The sequence below is a fragment of the Triturus cristatus genome, chromosome 3_2 (genome assembly GCF_964204655.1).
Source record: "Triturus cristatus chromosome 3_2, aTriCri1.1, whole genome shotgun sequence".
In the NCBI taxonomy this organism is placed as follows: Eukaryota; Metazoa; Chordata; class Amphibia; order Caudata; family Salamandridae; genus Triturus; species Triturus cristatus.
Genome location: NC_140584.1, coordinates 1,067,433,284 through 1,067,452,016, shown reverse-complemented (window position 1 = coordinate 1,067,452,016; position 18,733 = coordinate 1,067,433,284). Strand labels below are relative to the sequence as shown.

The 18,733-nt window shown below is 41.7% G+C and overlaps 1 protein-coding gene across 1 annotated transcript in view; it reads right to left on the bottom strand.

Moving 5' to 3' along the window:
* LOC146859134 (uncharacterized) overlaps window positions 1-18,733 on the bottom strand; it is a 2,052,335-nt gene that overhangs the window by 809,384 nt on the left and 1,224,218 nt on the right. Inside the window, exon 81 of the mRNA XM_085649806.1 lies at window positions 14,881-15,099. Within this exon, the coding sequence (XP_085505932.1) occupies window positions 14,881-15,099 (219 nt within the window). The remainder of the gene's footprint in view (window positions 1-14,880; window positions 15,100-18,733) is intronic.

Below are 18,733 nucleotides of genomic sequence, written 5' to 3'. Positions count from 1 at the left end.
AAGTGCGGTTAGTGTGAAGTGCAATGCAAGGGCGTGCGTAAGTGTCAATGTGTGACAAAAAAGGAGTAATTTACGCATTAACTTATTACAGTTATTTACAGAACATGCTTGGGATAATGGCCTGCACAATTGGAAGTAAAATTTGAACATGTACTGACGAATGTGGTATATACAGTTGAAAGTCACAGTTTGTGGCATATACAGGTACAAGTCAAGGTTAAGAATTTTCTCAAGAGATCAACCAGAACAACCAATTAAAATCCAAGGTGTTGCAGTATGGTATTAGTCAATTCATAAGAGGGTAGTCCAGTCCTCATTCCTATTCAGGCCATTTTTGATTGTATCAAAAAGGATTATTGCTTTTAGTTCTTCATGGTTTAACAAATGGGTCATGTTGCCTCCTCTCTGTGGCAATTTGAGTACCTTCAGAATCGTCCAGCGGATGTCATCTTCGTTGTGTTTGGCATCCGTGAAATGTTCCACCAGTGGTGCGTTGGGTGTGTTACACCTGATACGACTTCTGTGCTGTCCAATTCTTGTCTTTACTTTTTGTGTAGTCTGGCCAATGTACAGTTTCAAGCAAGGACAATGTATTAAATAGATAACATTGCAGGTATTGCAATTAGAGAAGGCATTCGAATTAACTGTAATGTTATTGGCAGTGAAACTTTTGCCTTCAATCGTAAAATCACGAACATTACAACCACCACATTTGAAATGTCCTAGGATAGGAGAAAGACCCCAAAAAGAATCAAGTGTTACATGGGGACAGTGGTGGGAAGAGCTGCTCTTACCAAGTGATCTTTCAAATTTCTGCTTTTACGGAAAGCGAATAGCGGTCTTTCAATGCTAAGACCACCTGCATTAATGACTGGCCAGTGCTGAATTATAGACTTTCTTATTTGGTTGGATACTGGTGAAAAGGTAGTGACGCAGGCTATTCTTTCCAGTTCACGTTTGGGTTTGGGAGTCAGAAGTACATCACAAGGGCAGTACCATGCCCTTTTGGATACATTTTTTACTATCTTCTTGGGGTAACCACGATCTTTCAGTTTAGATGAGAGAGTGGCTGCCTCTCTGAAGTAGTCTGCTTTGGAAGAGCAGTTGCGCCTGATTCTCAGAAATTGAGAATATGGAAGTGAATCCCTCAGGGCCCTGGGGTGGTTACTTCCGTAACTGAGCAGCGTGTTCCGCTCAGTGGGTTTTCTGTACAGGCGTGTGAGCAATTCGCCTTCAGAGTGGAAGATTGTCAGGTCAAGAAAGGCAATGGCAGATTTATCAGTGGAGATCGTAAACGATAGGCCTGAGCAGTTGTTATTTAACCAATGAAGGAATTGTTGTAGTGCACTGATATCATGTCTCCAAATGATAAAAATGTCGTCAATATATCTTCGCCATAGGCAAATGCCTGGGAGGAATGGATTTGTGTCAGTGAGAATGGAACCTATCTCCAATTGGTCCATGAACAGAATCCCTAAGTTGGGGGCAAAAATTGCGCCCATAGAAGTCCCTTTGATTTGTTGGTAATACAGGTTATCAAAAGTGAAAAAATTTCTTGTCAAACAGATTTCTAACAGTTGTAAAATGAATAGTGTTGGAACAGTATGGGGGCGGGGGCGGGAGTCAAGTGTTTTTTGTATTACCAATAGAGCCGCTGTCTGGGGAATGTTGGTATACAGGGACTCTACGTCCATGGTGCATAGTGTATCTGATGTGGGGTCGAATGGATGGTGTTCGATAAGGTTTATCATAGCCATGCTATCTCTCACATAGCAGGCAGTGACAGGTACAAATTCTTTGATGAAGAAATCTACGTAAGAACCAAGAGGCTCAAGGATTGAGCCGCAGGCTGACACAATTGGGCGTCCAGGAGGGTTGGTAGAATTTTTGTGGACTTTGGGAAGGGTATAGATGACCGGTGTGCGTGGTGATTTCACATTTAAGAAAATGAATTCTTTTTTGCTTAAAAAGCCCTGACTGACAGCTTCAGTTGTAAGTTTCAAGATAAGGGCCTGAATTTCCTTGGTAGGGTTGCCTGGAAGTCTCTGGTAGTGTTCAGTATTGCCCAATTGGCGTAGGATTTCTGTTGTGTAAGTGTCTCTCTCCTGGAGCACTATGCCGCCACCTTTGTCGGCACTCTTTATCACCAGGGTTTCATTGGTTTTGAGCGTATTAATCGCTTGTTTCTCTTGGAGAGTAATGTTATAAGGTATAAATCTTTTTTTGCTCTCCAGATTGGCCAGATCTTTAAGTACTAACTTCTCAAAAGTCAGAATCTCCACCGGTAACATACTAGCAGTGGGTGAAAATGTAGATGGGGGACGGAAAGGGGTATTAGCAGTGTTGGTAGGGGATGGGTGGAGTTGAAAAAAGGCTTTAAGGCGGATCCGTCTAAAAAATCTTAGGAGTTCCGTTTGTAGCTCCATAAAGTTGGGACGGATAGTAGGTACAAACGAGAGCCCTTTCTTAAGCAAGGAAAGTTCAGACTCTGTTAATATTTGTTTGGACAAGTTGAAAATAGGAATGACATCCGTCATTGTTGTGGTATCGATGGGGGACTCTACCATTTGTAATAGTTGTTGCGTGTTTTGCGTTCCCCTGGTGGGTTGTACCACCGTTGTGTTTTCTTCGCTTTCCCTCGTTGTGGTGTGTCTACTTGGCCTCTGCCTAAAAAATTGTCAGAATGAGCTCCTCCTCGTCTTGTTGAGCTTGATCCTTCTGCTTGATCTGAGCTATCTGACGAGTCGGCAGAGGTATCTGAAAAGCCTACCAGGTTTTGGCGCCTGTTGAATCGACCCCACGGTCTACTATGTTGAAGGTTAGAGTAGAATCTATTGTTGTAAAAATCTTTTTGGAGATAGGGGTAGGTAAAGACTGAGAGCCGTTGCAACTTGCAGGCATAAATGAAGTTGTAGCAAGTTTGACAAAATAGAGACCACAACGAGTAAGCACAATGGATATTTGTGGCACTATTTTTAAAAAGTCGACGTTTCGATCCCAAGCTCATTGATTAACGGGATCATCTTCAGGACTAAATTTATAACATTTGCCTGGTTTTTAACGCCTGTCAGAGTAAAGAAAACAAAGAAAATAGCTTGTGTGAACAAGGGAAAACTTAGAACATATTAAGATTACTTGAAAAGTTATAGCATGTCAGAAGGTCAAGGTTATCAATTGTGCAAACAACTCCAGTCATTCATCATTCCCCCATTGAATGTCACTTATTAAATCCTGCTTGCCATAGCACACTCACAAACAAATCCCCACTCACTTGACCGGAATAGGCCCGAGCACGATCGTTTTAACCACAACTCCATGTGCACAATTGATAACCTTGACCTTCTGACATGCTATAACTTTCGAGTAATCTTAATATGTTCTAAGTTTTCCCTTGTAGACACAAGCTATTTTCTTTGTTTTCTTTACTCTGACAGGCGTTAAAAACCAGGCAAATGTTATAAATTTAGTCCTGAAGATGATCCCGTTAATCAATGAGCTTGGGATCGAAACGTCGACTTTTTAAAAATAGTGCCACAAATATCCATTGTGCTTACTCGTTGTGGTCTCTATTTTGTCAAACTTGCTACAACTTCATTTATGCCTGCAAGTTGCAACGGCTCTCAGTCTTTGCCTGTAACTGTTGTTTGTCCTAAACTGTCTGCATTGTTATTCCTTTTTTCCCCCCGCATGTTCCCCATGCTGTAGGGTGCAGGATTGTGCCCCACGATAAATGTAGTGTTTTCATTATCCTTGACCATATCCTTTAGTATCTGAAAAATAAAAATCCCCTGTCCGGCTGGACATCGGATGTGTATAGTAACCCATTGTGGTCTATATTTAATTTTATGTAAAATTTAGTGTCTGCTCAGGACCATTGTTTTCTACATATACTACCACATGTGAGTGGCAGATATTTAGGGAGCATCTTTCCAATAATTGGATCTGTTTTAAGGATGTGCCAGTTCTTGTTGAGCAAATCCCTAAATTCTTTATTTTGGCGATTGAAAGTTGTAAGGAAACGCATCTGAGGTTCTATTTTCTCTTTCTTGGGAACCTTTTTTAGGAAATGAGAGTTCCTCACGTTTCTTTCTATTCGCCGCAAGTCTTGCTGACTCGATTGTTGCTCCACTATAGCCTCTCTCACGAAATCTCTGGCTCATTTCATTCTGGCATGTGGATAATTCCTTGGGTGTGCTACAGTTTCTGTTTACTCCTAGCATCTCACCATAAGGAATGCTTTGTTTAGTGTGGGTTGTGTGAAAGCTTGAAGCGTGTAGTGCAGTGTTGCCCGCTGTTAACTTCCTGTACAATCTAGTCTCAAGTTTTCCTGACTCAACATACACTTCCACATCTAGAAATGTCACCTGTTTCTTACATATTGTATGCATGAATTTCAGGTTTACAACACTACATGTTTAGACGATTTACAAAGTGTTCTGCGGATTCAGTTGTTCCATTCCAGATTACGAATAAATCGTCAATAAATTTAGCCCACAGTATGATGTTATTTTCCCATGTTAGGGAGAGTTCTCTGCGGAGCACCTGCATATCTTCAAAGATAATACAAGATTTTGACTAATTGTATACAGATTATGTAAATGCCAGGTATGCTCTATTGGTGGGCGAGTCACGGGCCAAGTGAGGTTAGTGGCCCATCTGTTACAGCCCTGCCACCTCCTCTTTGTGCCCCACCACCACACACTGCGCTCTCAGTTAAGGAACAGCAATGTTGTTCCTGTTTACTTTTTACTTATACATAAGAATATTTGCTTTTTCCAGGAATTTGTGTTTCTGTACTTTGTTTCCCATGCATTATATTGTTCATGAATACTGCGTACTGTAAAAAGTCACCCCTGTGTATCTGTGTGAGTTCAGGTCGTGTTTGGGGGTTCATAGTGGGCCACGATTGACAGTTGTGGAGTTCAGACTGAAGGCAGTGTGAATTGCTTACAGTGCCCACCAGTGGATCATAAAGGGGTTCAGAATACGTGCTCATCCAAACCTTGGCCTCTCTGCAAACCACAGAGAGCAATGGTCAGGTGTGCCAATTGGAATAGTTATTCTATATGAAAGAGTATTAAGGATGTAAACAGCTGTTGAAATATCGACAGGGCGAAAGTTATAGAATATGCAGTGCTTACTGGACAATGGGTTCGTTGTCTGTGTGGGGTGGTGAAGTGAAGGAGATGCAAAGGAGTACATGCCGGAGAGAGTAAAAAGAGGGTAGTGGAAAGATATGAGGAGTGAGATATGCAGATGGAGGGTTTCAGAAAGATATCAGGAGATAAAGTGTCTAATTGAGAGATTAAAAGACTAAAGATGAAAGTGATGTAAACACAAGAATGGGAGTGATTGAGTCATTGTGAAGACCATTACCCCTTCCACAGATCTTAGTAATGTTTTATTCACATCAGCAGTGTGTTTTTTTCCACAAAAAAAGGTAAAAGTGGAGCTGTGGAGTTTATACATGAGTAAGGTAGTAAGATTTTAACATGTTAAATAAACCTTAGAAATTCACTGAAAAAACAAAGGTTAAAGTAATAAAAACAATCTACCGTTTTAAAACCAATAAACAACTAACATTCACCAGTTATGCATAACTGACATCAGTATATTTGCACCACCATAGATTTCAGACGTCATCAGTGATGTAATCTGTGCGGTCACAAGCAGTGCTTCAAAGCGGTGTAATTATACTTATATCAGTTATGTATAACCGATACATTTCAGTGTTTTTTGTTTAAAAATGTTAATTTTGGTTCTAAAATTTGATTTGTTTTTTATTAGAAACCCATGTATAACTTCAATTTAACCTGTTTTTTCAGTGATTTTTTAAAGGTTTTCATTCCATAATTTAGAATCTTACTACTTTACTTCCCTATCACTACACTATAAAGTTTTATTTTAGTGAAAAAAACCTTTGCCTGTGCACAACCAGGCCCTGCCCCCCCCCCCCACTCCCTTGCAGGCAGTCAAGCCTTCATTAATGGGCAGCCACCCACGGACCCCCACCCCACATACCTCCTCTTTCTTAAAAATTGTCTTTCTGATCCCGCAGGAGTCCGCAGGAGCTAAGGGCTGCACTGGTTCCAGTAGGTCACAGAGGTCACACTGGGCCCCACAGGTACACAGCGACTTCCCTCCCCAAACTTTATATTGCTTAAATGTTACCCCTTTGGGTCCTTTTGCCCCTCCCTCCATAAGGTCCAGTTGGAGTCCTTGAGTCCTGTAATGACAACTTCAACATTTATGTTCAGATTGTCACTAGCCAGTCACAGTGCTAGCTCCCGGGACAGCAAAATGGCCAAAAGGAAAATAAAAGCCCTCTTGGCCAATTGGAATGCTTTATTTTTTGAATTTGCAGTCACAAGGGCCCAACTGTCAATATATCTATATGTGTTAACCTTAATTTCTCATAAACTACTGAGCAGATTTGGTTTAAAATAAATCACAAAAAGCAAGCTTTCAGAGTTAGAAATAACTTTCTGCCAAATTTAGTGTAATTCTTTTCAGACGTTTTCTCTGTATCAATGTCTAATTTTTCTTATGAAAATTGCATAAGAGAAAAAAGTGCTTTGGGTGGGAACCCCCTTTTTCGCCACCCCCTTTGACAGTTCATTCGGAAACTTTCCACGAAGGAGTTAAAGCGGATAAACTTTTTTTGTAAAGTTTCGTGAAGAATCATCAAGGTGCACCCAAGTTATAAGCAAAACAAAAAACGCTTTTCCTATCGAAACTCTGACTGAGTTCTAAATACATACTGTTCACAGCCACTGTGTAATTAATATTTATATAATATATATATATATATATATATATATATATATATATATATATGTATATTTTACACATGTACACAATCTTCTGATTGCACATTGTAGGTGGCCCGAACAACTTCATCTGTGCCCCTTGTGTGATCCCTCTAAAATCACTTCTAGAGACAACACTGAAACCTATGACTTTTTAGCTGGTTTCTCTGGGAAATCAGGCTAAACAAATATACAATTTAAACCTATTTTTGTCTGAATTTTTTTGTGGGTAATATCTAACAAATACTGCTGTTGTGCATATTAGACAGACTATAAACTATTGAAATACTTCACCAGTGTCATTTCAGAACAGTCCATAAACCATATGACATTTTGCCGAGTTACTTTCGAAAATAGAGTTGTTTCATCTACTATTTGGTTCTATTTTATTTAAACATTTGTCCAATAGAGAACTCCATGGACTATGATGTCAAAGTAAAGTACAACCGCTGTCGATGGTATTATCATTGTCAATGGCATTTTCAAGAAAGAAACACGAATTATTGCTATTAGAAAAGCACTACCACAAACCAAGGATCTTACATATAAATTAGGAAGGAGAGATTTTAGTTGTGAAAAGATGCTTAATTCAACACTCGGTGGAGCGGTCCCACAATTGCACTTATTTAATCAGTAGTAACTGCAGTTTGAGATAACAATCGGAAAATTAACCATGCAAGGAACTTAATGCTGCACTAAAATAAAAATACAACAATGGACATAACTAAGCAAGAGCTACACTGTCCAAACATTTATTTTGATGTAGAGAGGTGTTCTAAATATACTAAGGGTGGGCGTAGTTCGCGAAGTAGCACTTCGCGAAGCTACGCAAAGTGAAGTTCGCACTACGCGAGCTACGCGTAGCACTTCGCGAACTGCGTAGTAACATGTTCGCACTGTGCAAGATGTTGTTTTCAATGATTGCACAGTGCGGACAAGCAACCGGCACTGTGCAATCATTGAAAATGGCATCTTGCACAGTGCGAGCTGTAGTTTTCTGCTGCTCGAGTAGATTTTTACTCGAGCGGCAGCTTTCTCAACGCGAACTGGTAGTTTCTCATCGCGAGCGGTCGCGAGCATACGCGACCCCTCGCAATGAGAGACCTGACCTCCTCGCGTTGGGAATCTCGCCGGGAGGTTTATTTTCCATGCTCGCGATCGCCAACATGATGTTGCTGATCGCGAACAAGGAAAAAGTCTCTCCGGGATGTCATTTTGCTTAGTCGCGGTCGCCAACTTGACGTTGAGGACCGCGAGCAAGCAAAAAATGACCGCAGCACTACGCAACACTACGCTACGCGTGTTCGCACTGTGCTACGTGCAGTTCGCGTAGTGCGAAGTAGCGCGAACTTCGCAAACTACGCAAGCGTAGCGTAGTGCTTCGCCCAGGCTTAAAATATACGAGGGCCTATAACAGCAGCCTCTCTAATGTGTTTTCGCTCCATACCCGATAGACCCACACCAATACTTACACAGCAATTCACGTAAGGCTATTTACAGTGTCTATTTGTTTTTTTAGCAATTAGGCAATCAGTGACCTGTTGCAGCAGAAGTGTTAAGAAGTGGATCCTACTTATCACGAAAAATGAAGCATGTCGATATGCCCCGGCGTTAACATGGCAGCCAAACTTTGCCAGTGCAAAATTCTGTTGACAGGCTTATGAGTAATTCTGAAAAGATCAATGATTTCAGATCTGATGTTCTAATATCAACGGTGAGCTTCAGCCAATGGACCTGCTCGCCCAGCAGGGGGAAGAGGGTGAGAGGGCTCCTTCCAGCTACCTGACAACAGAATTTGTTACTTAAAGACATGAGGGACAGGTGGGCTAGTGGGGAAGACAGTTTAAAAAATGTTATGTTAATAGTTTTTGAAAGCACTCGATTACCCTGAGGTGTCTTGGCGCTAGCAGCAGGAGCACCACTGAAAAAACCCTATTTGAAATTAATTGCTAAAATCCATGTTTCCACTTGCTTTCTAAAGGCAAGATGTGTGGGAGCAGCTTTGATGTGGAGTGGGAGTGTGTTCCAATATCTAGTAGCTCAAAGGGGAAGCTGATTCCACCCCACTTTGATTTCTTAAATTTGGGAACTACAACATTTTCTTTATCCTGAGAGTGTAAAATTGTACTTGCCAGATACCATTCAAAAGATTGTTTTAAGAAAAAGGGACCTATATAATGAAGTGCCTTGAAGACCAGGCAGGGTGCCTTAAACTTTAAACGATTTCTGACTGTTAGCCAGTAAAGTTCCTTGATGGCCTGGGAGATGGATTGAAACATGGGAATACCAAGGAGAAGCCTAGCAGCGTGTTCTGCAGAATTTGCAGTTTATTCAAAAACCGTTCCTGTAAACTCAGATAAAGACCATTACAATAGTCAATTTTTTACAGTACTAAGTGGTAATGACTGTTTTTTTTGTGCTAATAGGAATGAAAGGTAATATTTTCTTAATTTGTTTTTAGGTGTTGAAAGTGGATGAACTCACTGAGTTCATTTGACTAGCGTCATTTAGTTTGTTATCAATTACGACTCTCAGATTTTTTGCTTCAATGACTGGAGCTCACCCATCTCCTGCGGCCAGATGGAAGGTGACTAAAACCGGGAGTTGTTTCCAAACAAAATTACCTCAGTCATACATGAGCTTAAGTTTAGACAGTGACTGCTCATGCAACGGTTGATTGCACACATGCAGTCATGAAACTTAGCTCCGATCTTATGGATATTGTAATATGCAGATACCACAATTTGTGTGTCATCTGCATAGGATGTAAGGGAGTATCTGAAGGCCATATTCATGATATAATCTTGATACAATAGGTCATTGTGTTGAAAGTGCTCATACTTCACATATTTAAAACTGGAATTTTTGATGCTTGAATAATCTATTCAAGATACAAGATACCCTTCAATTTCCAAGTTTGCCAGTTTGATTATTACTGATGGAATCAGGGGAATCTGAGGAAAAACAATAAGAAATTTGCTGGACCAGTTGATCAATAGGGCATTCCCCAGAGTCCCTGGTTGGTAGTACCTCAGGCGAGGTTTGGGCAATTTTTGTTTACTGCGGTTGTGAACAAATCTATGTGAGGGGAAATCCCACTTGCAGAAGATGATTTGCACTACCTCGTAATAAAGAACCCATTTGTGTTTTTCCCTGAGGGATTAGGCCTGGGCTAAAATTCCGTTCCGCTCGCGGAAATTGCGATAATTTGACATTTTCGTGTTCCGCGGAGAGCGCGAAAATGTCAAAATTTCCGCAATTCGCATTTTACCGGAAATTTTTTGCTTGTTCGCGCTGTAAAATAATACATTCTCGCGTGCGCGCGATCGCCTTACCTGAATCCCCGCGTTCGCCGACAAGTTTTCCCGATCCGGTCGCGTTCTCCACGAGATGTTGGATTGTTGGTAGCCATTTGCGCTGTCTCATGACAGTTCGCGCCCGCAGTAACGTCATTCATCACGCGATCACGTCTTTCTTCTCGCGATCATGCACTGCGAGGCTAGTGAAAACAAGATGGCCGCGCCCGGGAGCAACTGCATGGGTAAGTTGGCGAGCCGCGACCACGCAGAAAATACCGCGAACGGGCGGGAAAAAAACTTCCGCATCTTCGCAATATTTCCACGTGTTTGCGGAGATAATTTGCAAATTCCGCCCACCCCTATGAGGGATCCTGCTCAGAGAGTCTGCTTGAACATTTCGAGCCACTGGAAGATGGGTTGCAGCAATCCAAACTGTTTGAGCTTCATGAGACAAGGCTCTGGATCTTGTTCCCCTTCTTTGTTTAAATATTACATTGCTTTTGTGTTGTCCATCTGAACAAGAAGGGATTTCAACTTGAAGGACAGAACAAAAGCCTTAAGCGCTAGATGAACCGCTCGTAGATCGAGGAGATTGATATGATAAGTCTTTTCTTTCTGAGACCAGTATCCCTGAATTTGAAGGTAATCTATTTGCCTCTTCCCAACCTAAAATAGAGGCATCTGTTACTATTGTCTGAGAGGGAATTTTTTGATGAAAGGGCATCCCTTAAACAAGATTTTTCGGTTTGTACCATCATTTGAGGGACTGCTTCGTTTAGAGGGAAAGCATTATGTTGTCCTTCCAGTTGCCTGAGTATTAATCCCACTGATCCTCCAGACTTCTTGCCATTCTTGATGTGGAGATGGCCATCCAGTCTCAGAAATATGCATGATGCCATCACTCCCAGCTGAAATGACACTCTTATCACTGTGGGATGAGAGGCTTTCATAACAGAGTGACATTTCAGGTGGATGGATAATAGTATCTCTTCTGAAGGATATACTCTTGCTTGAATGGTGTTGATGGTGGCATCTAGATAATGCAGAGACTGGACTGGAGGGGAAGTCGATTTGTTGTGATTAACATGCAGTCCTAATCGCTGGAGAGATTGTCATCTAATAATGAAGTTGCGCTTCTTGTTGTACTGATGCTTTGATAAGCTAGTCATCTAGGCATGGACAGACGAATACCCAGAGTTTCCTGAGATGTGCGGCAGCCACTGCCACGCATTTCAAAAAGGTTCTGGGGGTGATTTGAGGCCAAAAGAAGCACCATGTACTGGTAGCAATCGTAACCTACTACAACTCTCAGGATTTTGCAGTGAAAGTGAAAGTACACATCTTGGAGATCTATTGAGCAGAGCCAGTCTCCCTGATGCATTTGGGGATAAACTGCATGCAAAGCTAATATTCTGAACTTTTCGCTCTGTGTCCATTTGTTGGCAAATTTTAGATCTAGTATGGGTCTGACTTTGCTCTTGGGGCCCTTCTTCTTCACCAGAAAATAATGGGAATAAATCCCGTGCCTCATTGGCTGGGATGAACGATCTCCACTACTCCATTCTGACCTCAGCATTTGTAGATTGTTTTGGTGGAATATTTGGTGGAGGGCTGGTGAATCTGAGACAATAACCATTCTGCACAATATTCAGACCCCAGCTGTTTTTTTAGATGGATTTCCACTCTGTCAGATGTTGAGAGACATTTCCCCCTGCCAGAATGGGTAACGGAAGAAGGGGAAGCAGAGGCTCATTCTTTTCTTGGAGCCTGCAGGAGGTTTTCCTGCTTGGGCAGGTTGGTGGCCAGCTCTACCCATTCGGATGATGCCTCTAGTGCTGTTGGAAAGGTCTTTGCGGCTGCTGTTGGTAGTGACCTTGTGACCATTGAGGGGTTTGAAACCTCTGCGGGTAGAAACGCCTTTCATAAGGCTTGCAAGTGTGTCTATGTTGTTCTTTGTGTTTTTCTAGACCCACTGACTTGGGGGTGTCTATATTGGTCTCCATCCAAGTCTTTTTTTCGTCTGTGTGACTGCCAAATAAGGTGTTGCCAGAGAAGGGAAGATTAAGGATCTTCTGCTGAGATTCTTGTTTGAAGGCTGAAAGGCAAAGCTAAGAAAGCCATTTATGGTCCAACTCATGACAGATTCCATGGGCTGCAAGTAGAGAAGAATCCGCAACAGCCCATATGATCTGGTTGGAGACCATCATGCCCTCATTAACCACTTCAAGAAAGTCCTCTCTTCAAACTCTTGGGATGTCTTCTGCAAAAGGCTGCAAGGAGTCCCATAATCTCAGTCCTATCTGTTCAGTAGGGCAGATGCACTTGCTACTTTCACGGCATTGGCAGCTGTACCACATACCTTATGTCCCACTGAATCAAGCGTCTTACTCTCTTTGTCTGGAGGAACTGACTGTAGACGGAGTAGTAGAGTGCACTTTTTTGTGTGGCTAGGATGACTACTGAATCAGGGGTAGGATCTGAATGAAGGAACAACAGGTCCAGCTTCGCAGGGCTATATTTTTTCTGAGGCCTTGATGGAGCTGATTTGGCTGCAGCGGGTGTAAAGAACAGCTCCATGGCTGGTTCAAACAAACCCGGAACTAGAGGTAGGAGGGGACTGGATGCCATCTGTTGGTAAAGTGTTTAAGAGGTTAAGGAAGTTGATGTAATTGGGGAAGGCATTGGAATGTTCAACTTCAATGCCCCTCGTACAAGCACCTATTGTAAGCTGTTATTGTCATCCACAGGAGAAACCCTTGTTTGGGCAGAATCGGTCACTGTTGGTGAATATCTGCCAGCTCTGGAGGAAGAAGTAGACGAGGGATGTCTGTGTCTGGATCGTTCCAGACTTGAACCTGGACGCATGATGGCAGTGATGCGTGTAACGTGAAGATCGTCGTGAAGAGGAGTGTAGAGACCGATGGCGATGTCTCAACTGCTCTCTTGCTCTTAACCTATGACAGGTTCTGGAATGAGGAGATCTTCATCTTCCAGGAGAAGCAGGAGGTGCTTCCTAAGGTACATTTGCTTGCGGAAGAGGTATTGGTGAAGTAGGTAGTAGAGGCAGTGGAGATGGTGGCAGAGGTGGAGGAGGTGTAGAAGAGTTGGTTGATGATGAAACATACGCCCTGGAGTATTCAAAGTCGGAGGTAGGTGGTAAACATCTTGATTTTCTGAATCTTTTCACAGTGCTGGAGTGTCTCGACATTGACAGACTTCTCAATGTCGATTTTCTCTTATGTCTCTATGTAAACATACTTTTCAACATTGAACTTCTCCTGTGTCTCAGCGTCATGTTATCCTTCGACGACAACCTCCTATGTCTTGACGTCAGAAGTCGCCTCTTCTTCAACATCGACCCAGCTCTCAACGGTGAGCATGTAGGCACTGTACTTTCTCTCAACTGACAGGTCCTCAATGTTGACCTGAAATAATGTTGTTTTTGATGATGGCGTCTCTTTTTGGATCTCCCTTACCTGGAGTCCTCAGAGGAAGGTGGAAGAGCGCTGGTAGAAGACTGACCCTCTCCTTGCTCTTATGACATCCCACCTTCAGACTGCGCCTGTTACTGCCTGGGTCGCTCTTCTGTCCCATGGAGGCAAATCTTCTCCCTGTACCTCATGGTACGTCAGGAAAAAGTCCTGCACTGTGGACATCTGTCAGGAACATGACTCTCAGGAAGGCAAATGATACAAATGTCGTGTGGGTCTGACTTGGCCTTCTTTCTTCTACAGTCAGGCCACTTGTCAAATAAGGATAGCATTTTATTTGTCTAAGGAAAACTATTTCTGGCAGATAATGTCAGAAGAACACTTGAACAGATAAAATCCATTGAGTAAACTAGCTAGCTTGAAGAAAAGAAGCCAAAAAGGTTGACTCAGTATGCCAAGATTCTGTCATCAGGAGCTGGAAAAAAGAACTGAGGCAACTGACACCTGCTGGGCATGATGGGATACTGGTGGGCTGTGAGCCCTTAAAGGTGCAGTCTTTCTTTTTCATATCTGCACATTTGCAGCATGTAGGGCCACATTGTCCGCTCCTTTTTCATTTTTTTCCTTTCAAAAATGGGTTTGTGAAAGAGAGTTACATAGGCAAATAATGCAATTCCAGTTAATTTTACTATTTTTACATATATATTACACTTTTTCAAATGAAATCTGAAGCAATTGGCCAGTATAGCCTTCTTACAGAACGCAAAACATTACTGCTTTCAATGTCTCTCCAGGCATTATTGAATGAAGACAAACATTTATACTTAAGAATATATATTGTAAATAAGTGTTTCGTTATGCCCACACGTGGGCAGAACTATTTAGTGCTTTTGATTATCAATGGAGATCCCCTGAGAGAGAACTTGCAGATTTTGGTGTTTAACACACCAAAATCGGCATGGTATGATAAATACTGTACACATTTCCCCTGCAAAATTTCGGCAAGTTTGACCTGCTGAAATGTAATGATGCTTGAAGTATTTAACGCATCCGATAATTGTCAGATGCTCTAAATTCCTTTTAACTAGTAATTCTGACCAGTGCGAAAACAGGGTTTTACGCATAGGTCGGAATATAACAAGTAACTCATAATCAGACCCTATGACTCGTAATCAGACCATAAGAATAGGATACAGTTCTATAGTTTAGCATACATTACCAGAGCATGGCAGTATTTTACCACACAAGTGTGATTTTCTCACAATTTAATGTAATCAGAGATTCTGTTTAAAACATGCAGTTCCTTGATAACTGTGATTACCATGGAATGAGCTAGCTCACCTGAATGTCACACTCCGTTCTCACATCTCTGGCTCCAATAGCTTTGTCAAACAGCTGTAGAAAAAACCTCAAAGAGAACTGGTATTCTGCTGCCAGGGGTCTGAGAGCCTTTAGCATGGCGAAGAGAATTGCCCCACGACTAGCCAGTGGAAGCAGCTGATTCCTGAGCTCGACAAGCTTATTCCTCAGTGATTTAGTCTCTTGTAATTTTTCAGATACCTAAAATCAAAGGTAACAACAGTTAACCCCTAAGTATGATGATTGTGGTCCTTAGATATTGGAAAAAGGAAACCTTACCATTGCAATAGTTATTGAACGCTTACACTAGCTTGCAGAATTATGATCTTTGTGAAACTTGTTTCATACTTGAGGTTTACACAGCTGAAGCACATACCATTAGGAGCCTTAATCAGATAACTACAAGTATAAATACTGTTTTCGAGATTAAACTCCAATTGCCAGCCTAAACAGAACTACAAGAGTCCCCGTATTTCTGTTGTAAATATCTACCTGCAAAAAGCCAGTGCAAATATGTCTGGAAAACAGTACAGAATTTAAGAAAACATGTAATATTACTGATTTCTCCATAGCATTCCCCATTCCAGATGTGAATAATCAGAATCACCCGGTAAAGGCATGGCAATATGGCCCAGCATCATAATACTGTATGTGATATTACTGTCCCTTATCACCAGACCACTTGTATTGAACCCTAGGCTCCCTATCTACAATATTGTTCAGATTTCTACAGTTTAATTGTTCAAGAGCCTATCTGCAATGTCCATAACGGTAATAATTTATCTGCCATATGACTGGTTACTCCACGAGATCAGAGGCGAACATGCCTGTCAGCAGAGCTCGTGTCATACTGGTTAAATAGCTAACCTTTGCCTCATGTGCAAATCACACTAGTTGCAGAAGTGGGGTCTAACACGTCAGACTTACTAATTTATTCAAGAGGAGTATTTGTTATAAATACAACCATATAAAGTAACTGTTTTATATGAGCTCTTTAGCTACTTTTGAAATGGCATCCCTTCTCCGCTGCCATCTATGCCAATGGGTTGGTTAAAGATATAACGTAACCTTGCCTATTATTTAAAAAAACTATACATACTTCCTGAAAGTGGTGATTAAATTGAGGAAATGTAAAAGATCCATGTTCCTTTTTTAGTGAAATTAATAAGATAGATAAACAAATAGATAGATAGATAAGATTGATAAGATAGATATTTGATTTACAGAGATTTACAAAATGTTACAGTAAGAAAATCCATCTACCCGTCTAGTTGCCCCAGATGTTTTGATTTTGTGACTGTCTGTGTAGCTTCCTCTTCTGGCCTAGCATAGTCAACAGGATTCCCATAAACCTCCATAAAGGCAAATGGTTTGTTTTCTAACTTTCCAGATTTCCCACATGCTTGTACTGAATGCCCTTTTCCAATGATTTCAAGAGAGTTATGTTTCCCCAGCTTATAACTTGAGAAGAAATATCTGTACATTTCCATAGTGGCAAACTACCTTCAAGATTTATGTGAATGAAGTATTTTCATTGGATTTGTGAAAAAACATGGCTTTTTGTAGATGTCCCCACACTTTTTCCCCCCATTTGGACTACTAGATGATGGTTGTCTGACTCTGAACCTGTCCTGGGCTCTGTAAACCAGACCCAGGGCCAGTGATCTGTGTAAAAGGCATAAGTATATATAATTAAAATTGGTACTGACTACCTACCTGTAAGTTCACAGTCGAAGGTAGGGCATGTAGGTTTTGAAGCCCAATGGATTTAATGCACTGCTGTAGTGCCTGCTGTCATTTTTAAAAGCCAGCCCTTCCTTGCAGACTGCTTTTAAAATAAAACTTCATCCAATTTCGACTTTGGGATTAAAGGTAGCCCAAAGTCTTAAACTACCTTATTTTTACATATACGTCACACCTAAAGTCTACCCTAAGTAGGGTGCCATGTAAATATTATAAAGTATATGTTTTATAGGCCCTGGTAGGAAAAAAACCTACCAATTTCATTTTTTCCCACTGTAGTACATTAGCTCCATAGGCTAACATAGGAAATCTTTATTAAACTTTAATAAAGTCTAACTATTGACAGGAGCGACCTAAAATAATACTTCAAAATATGAAAATTATAGTTGCAATAAATCCAGCAACTTGCCAAGTTTGGATTTGTTATAACTATACCAGAAAAAAATGATAGAACATGCTTTTCTGATGCGCCTGAATCCAGCCTTGTTACAGACTCTTTTGATAGGTCAGCCTTTGACAGGCTGAGCAAAGCTGCATTAATGAGGTATGAAGTGGCCTGTGATAAGATAAATGAGACATCTAGTGGGAGGAGATCATCTGCTGTAGAGCAAAAGCCAGGAACATGGCTGGGTAGCCAAACTGGTCTTCATGGAGAGAAAGACAATTAGGACAGGACCCAGGCCCACCTCCACTTCCTGTACCCCCAGCCAGATGGAAGCCCCCGTAATTGAATTAGCAGAGGGGCTGGAAGGGAAGTGTTAGGGGAAGTTCGCCACGCCTGTAGTTTGGGTTAGCCAAACCTATAGCTCCAGCAGAGATTTTCTCCATTTTGGATTTTATGGAACAGCGCTTTTTGGGACAAGAATTTGCCACACTTCAGAGGCAGTGGTCATCATTGAGGATGGCACCCTGCACTCTACTGGTCAGGGGAGCCATCCCTGCTTGCCAGCCCAGAAGCCTGGATAAATATGGAAGAGCTGACTCAGATCCCTGCCTGGAAGAAACAAGAAAGATTGCCCTGCTGAACACCTGGCCTGCACCAAGAGGATTTCACTCTGAAGGACTGCACCTGCTGCATACTTTGTGCTTCAGCAAAAGAAGGTCTTTGCTTGGCTCTGAAAGTTTGAGGAGTGGATTCCATGAAAGCAAGAGGTTAAAAGAGCTCCACTTGCATCATCTCCACCATGAGGAACAGAGCTGGACAGTGTCTAGCGGACTTTAAAGGATCTGGCCAGGTGCATTGAGGTTCTTCTAGTCCCAACTTCCTAAGGAGCAAATCAGATATTCTGAAACCTTGTATTGGTGTTGTGTATTCTTCAAGAGCCCAAAAGGACCTTCTGGAAGAAGATCCAGAAGTTTGGACTCATTTAGAGAATTTTTCTCAAAAAGCTCCTTGAGTTGACCGACCTATTGTCGAGAGTCAAGCCAGAGACATCAAATCGCGACTTGGCCTGAGATCCAGGTTTGCCCCGCTGAAGCTCCAAAGCTTTTTGGTGTCGATGAGACTTCCAGAACTTGAACGAGGCATGGCGCTCAGCCAAGCTGCCATCATTGAACTACAAGCCAGCCTGACAAGGAGCACGTCACGAGAAAAAGCTCCGAAAAAGTGACTACTTCAGAAGGTAAATAATTGACCGGGCTCTACCGCTCATTGTATCTGACCTGTACTTCATCGCGGTCAATGTGAAACTTTTACTTTGTCCCAGTCAAGCACAACCAGATGTCCCAAGTTGGCGCTTTTGGCTTTTAGGCTCTAGAAAGTATTTATTCTGGTGGCTTAGTGGACTAATGTGTCCACCTTAGGATCTTGTGTTCGACGGCATGGGCACAAGTTCAAATCCTCACCAGTCCACTCAGCCTTTCATCCTTCCGAGGTCAATAACATGAGTACCATTGAGTTGGGTAACATTAAACATCTGATATTCAGTGACAAGATACCCTTGGGTGAACATGAGCTTTACAAATACACATATATTGTTATTTTTTAAAATCTTATTTCTGGTTCCCTACATTGGATATTTGTTGTTTTGGTGTCATTTTAATCATAGCAATATTTTATTTCCTATATTTATAAATTGGTGTTATATTTTTA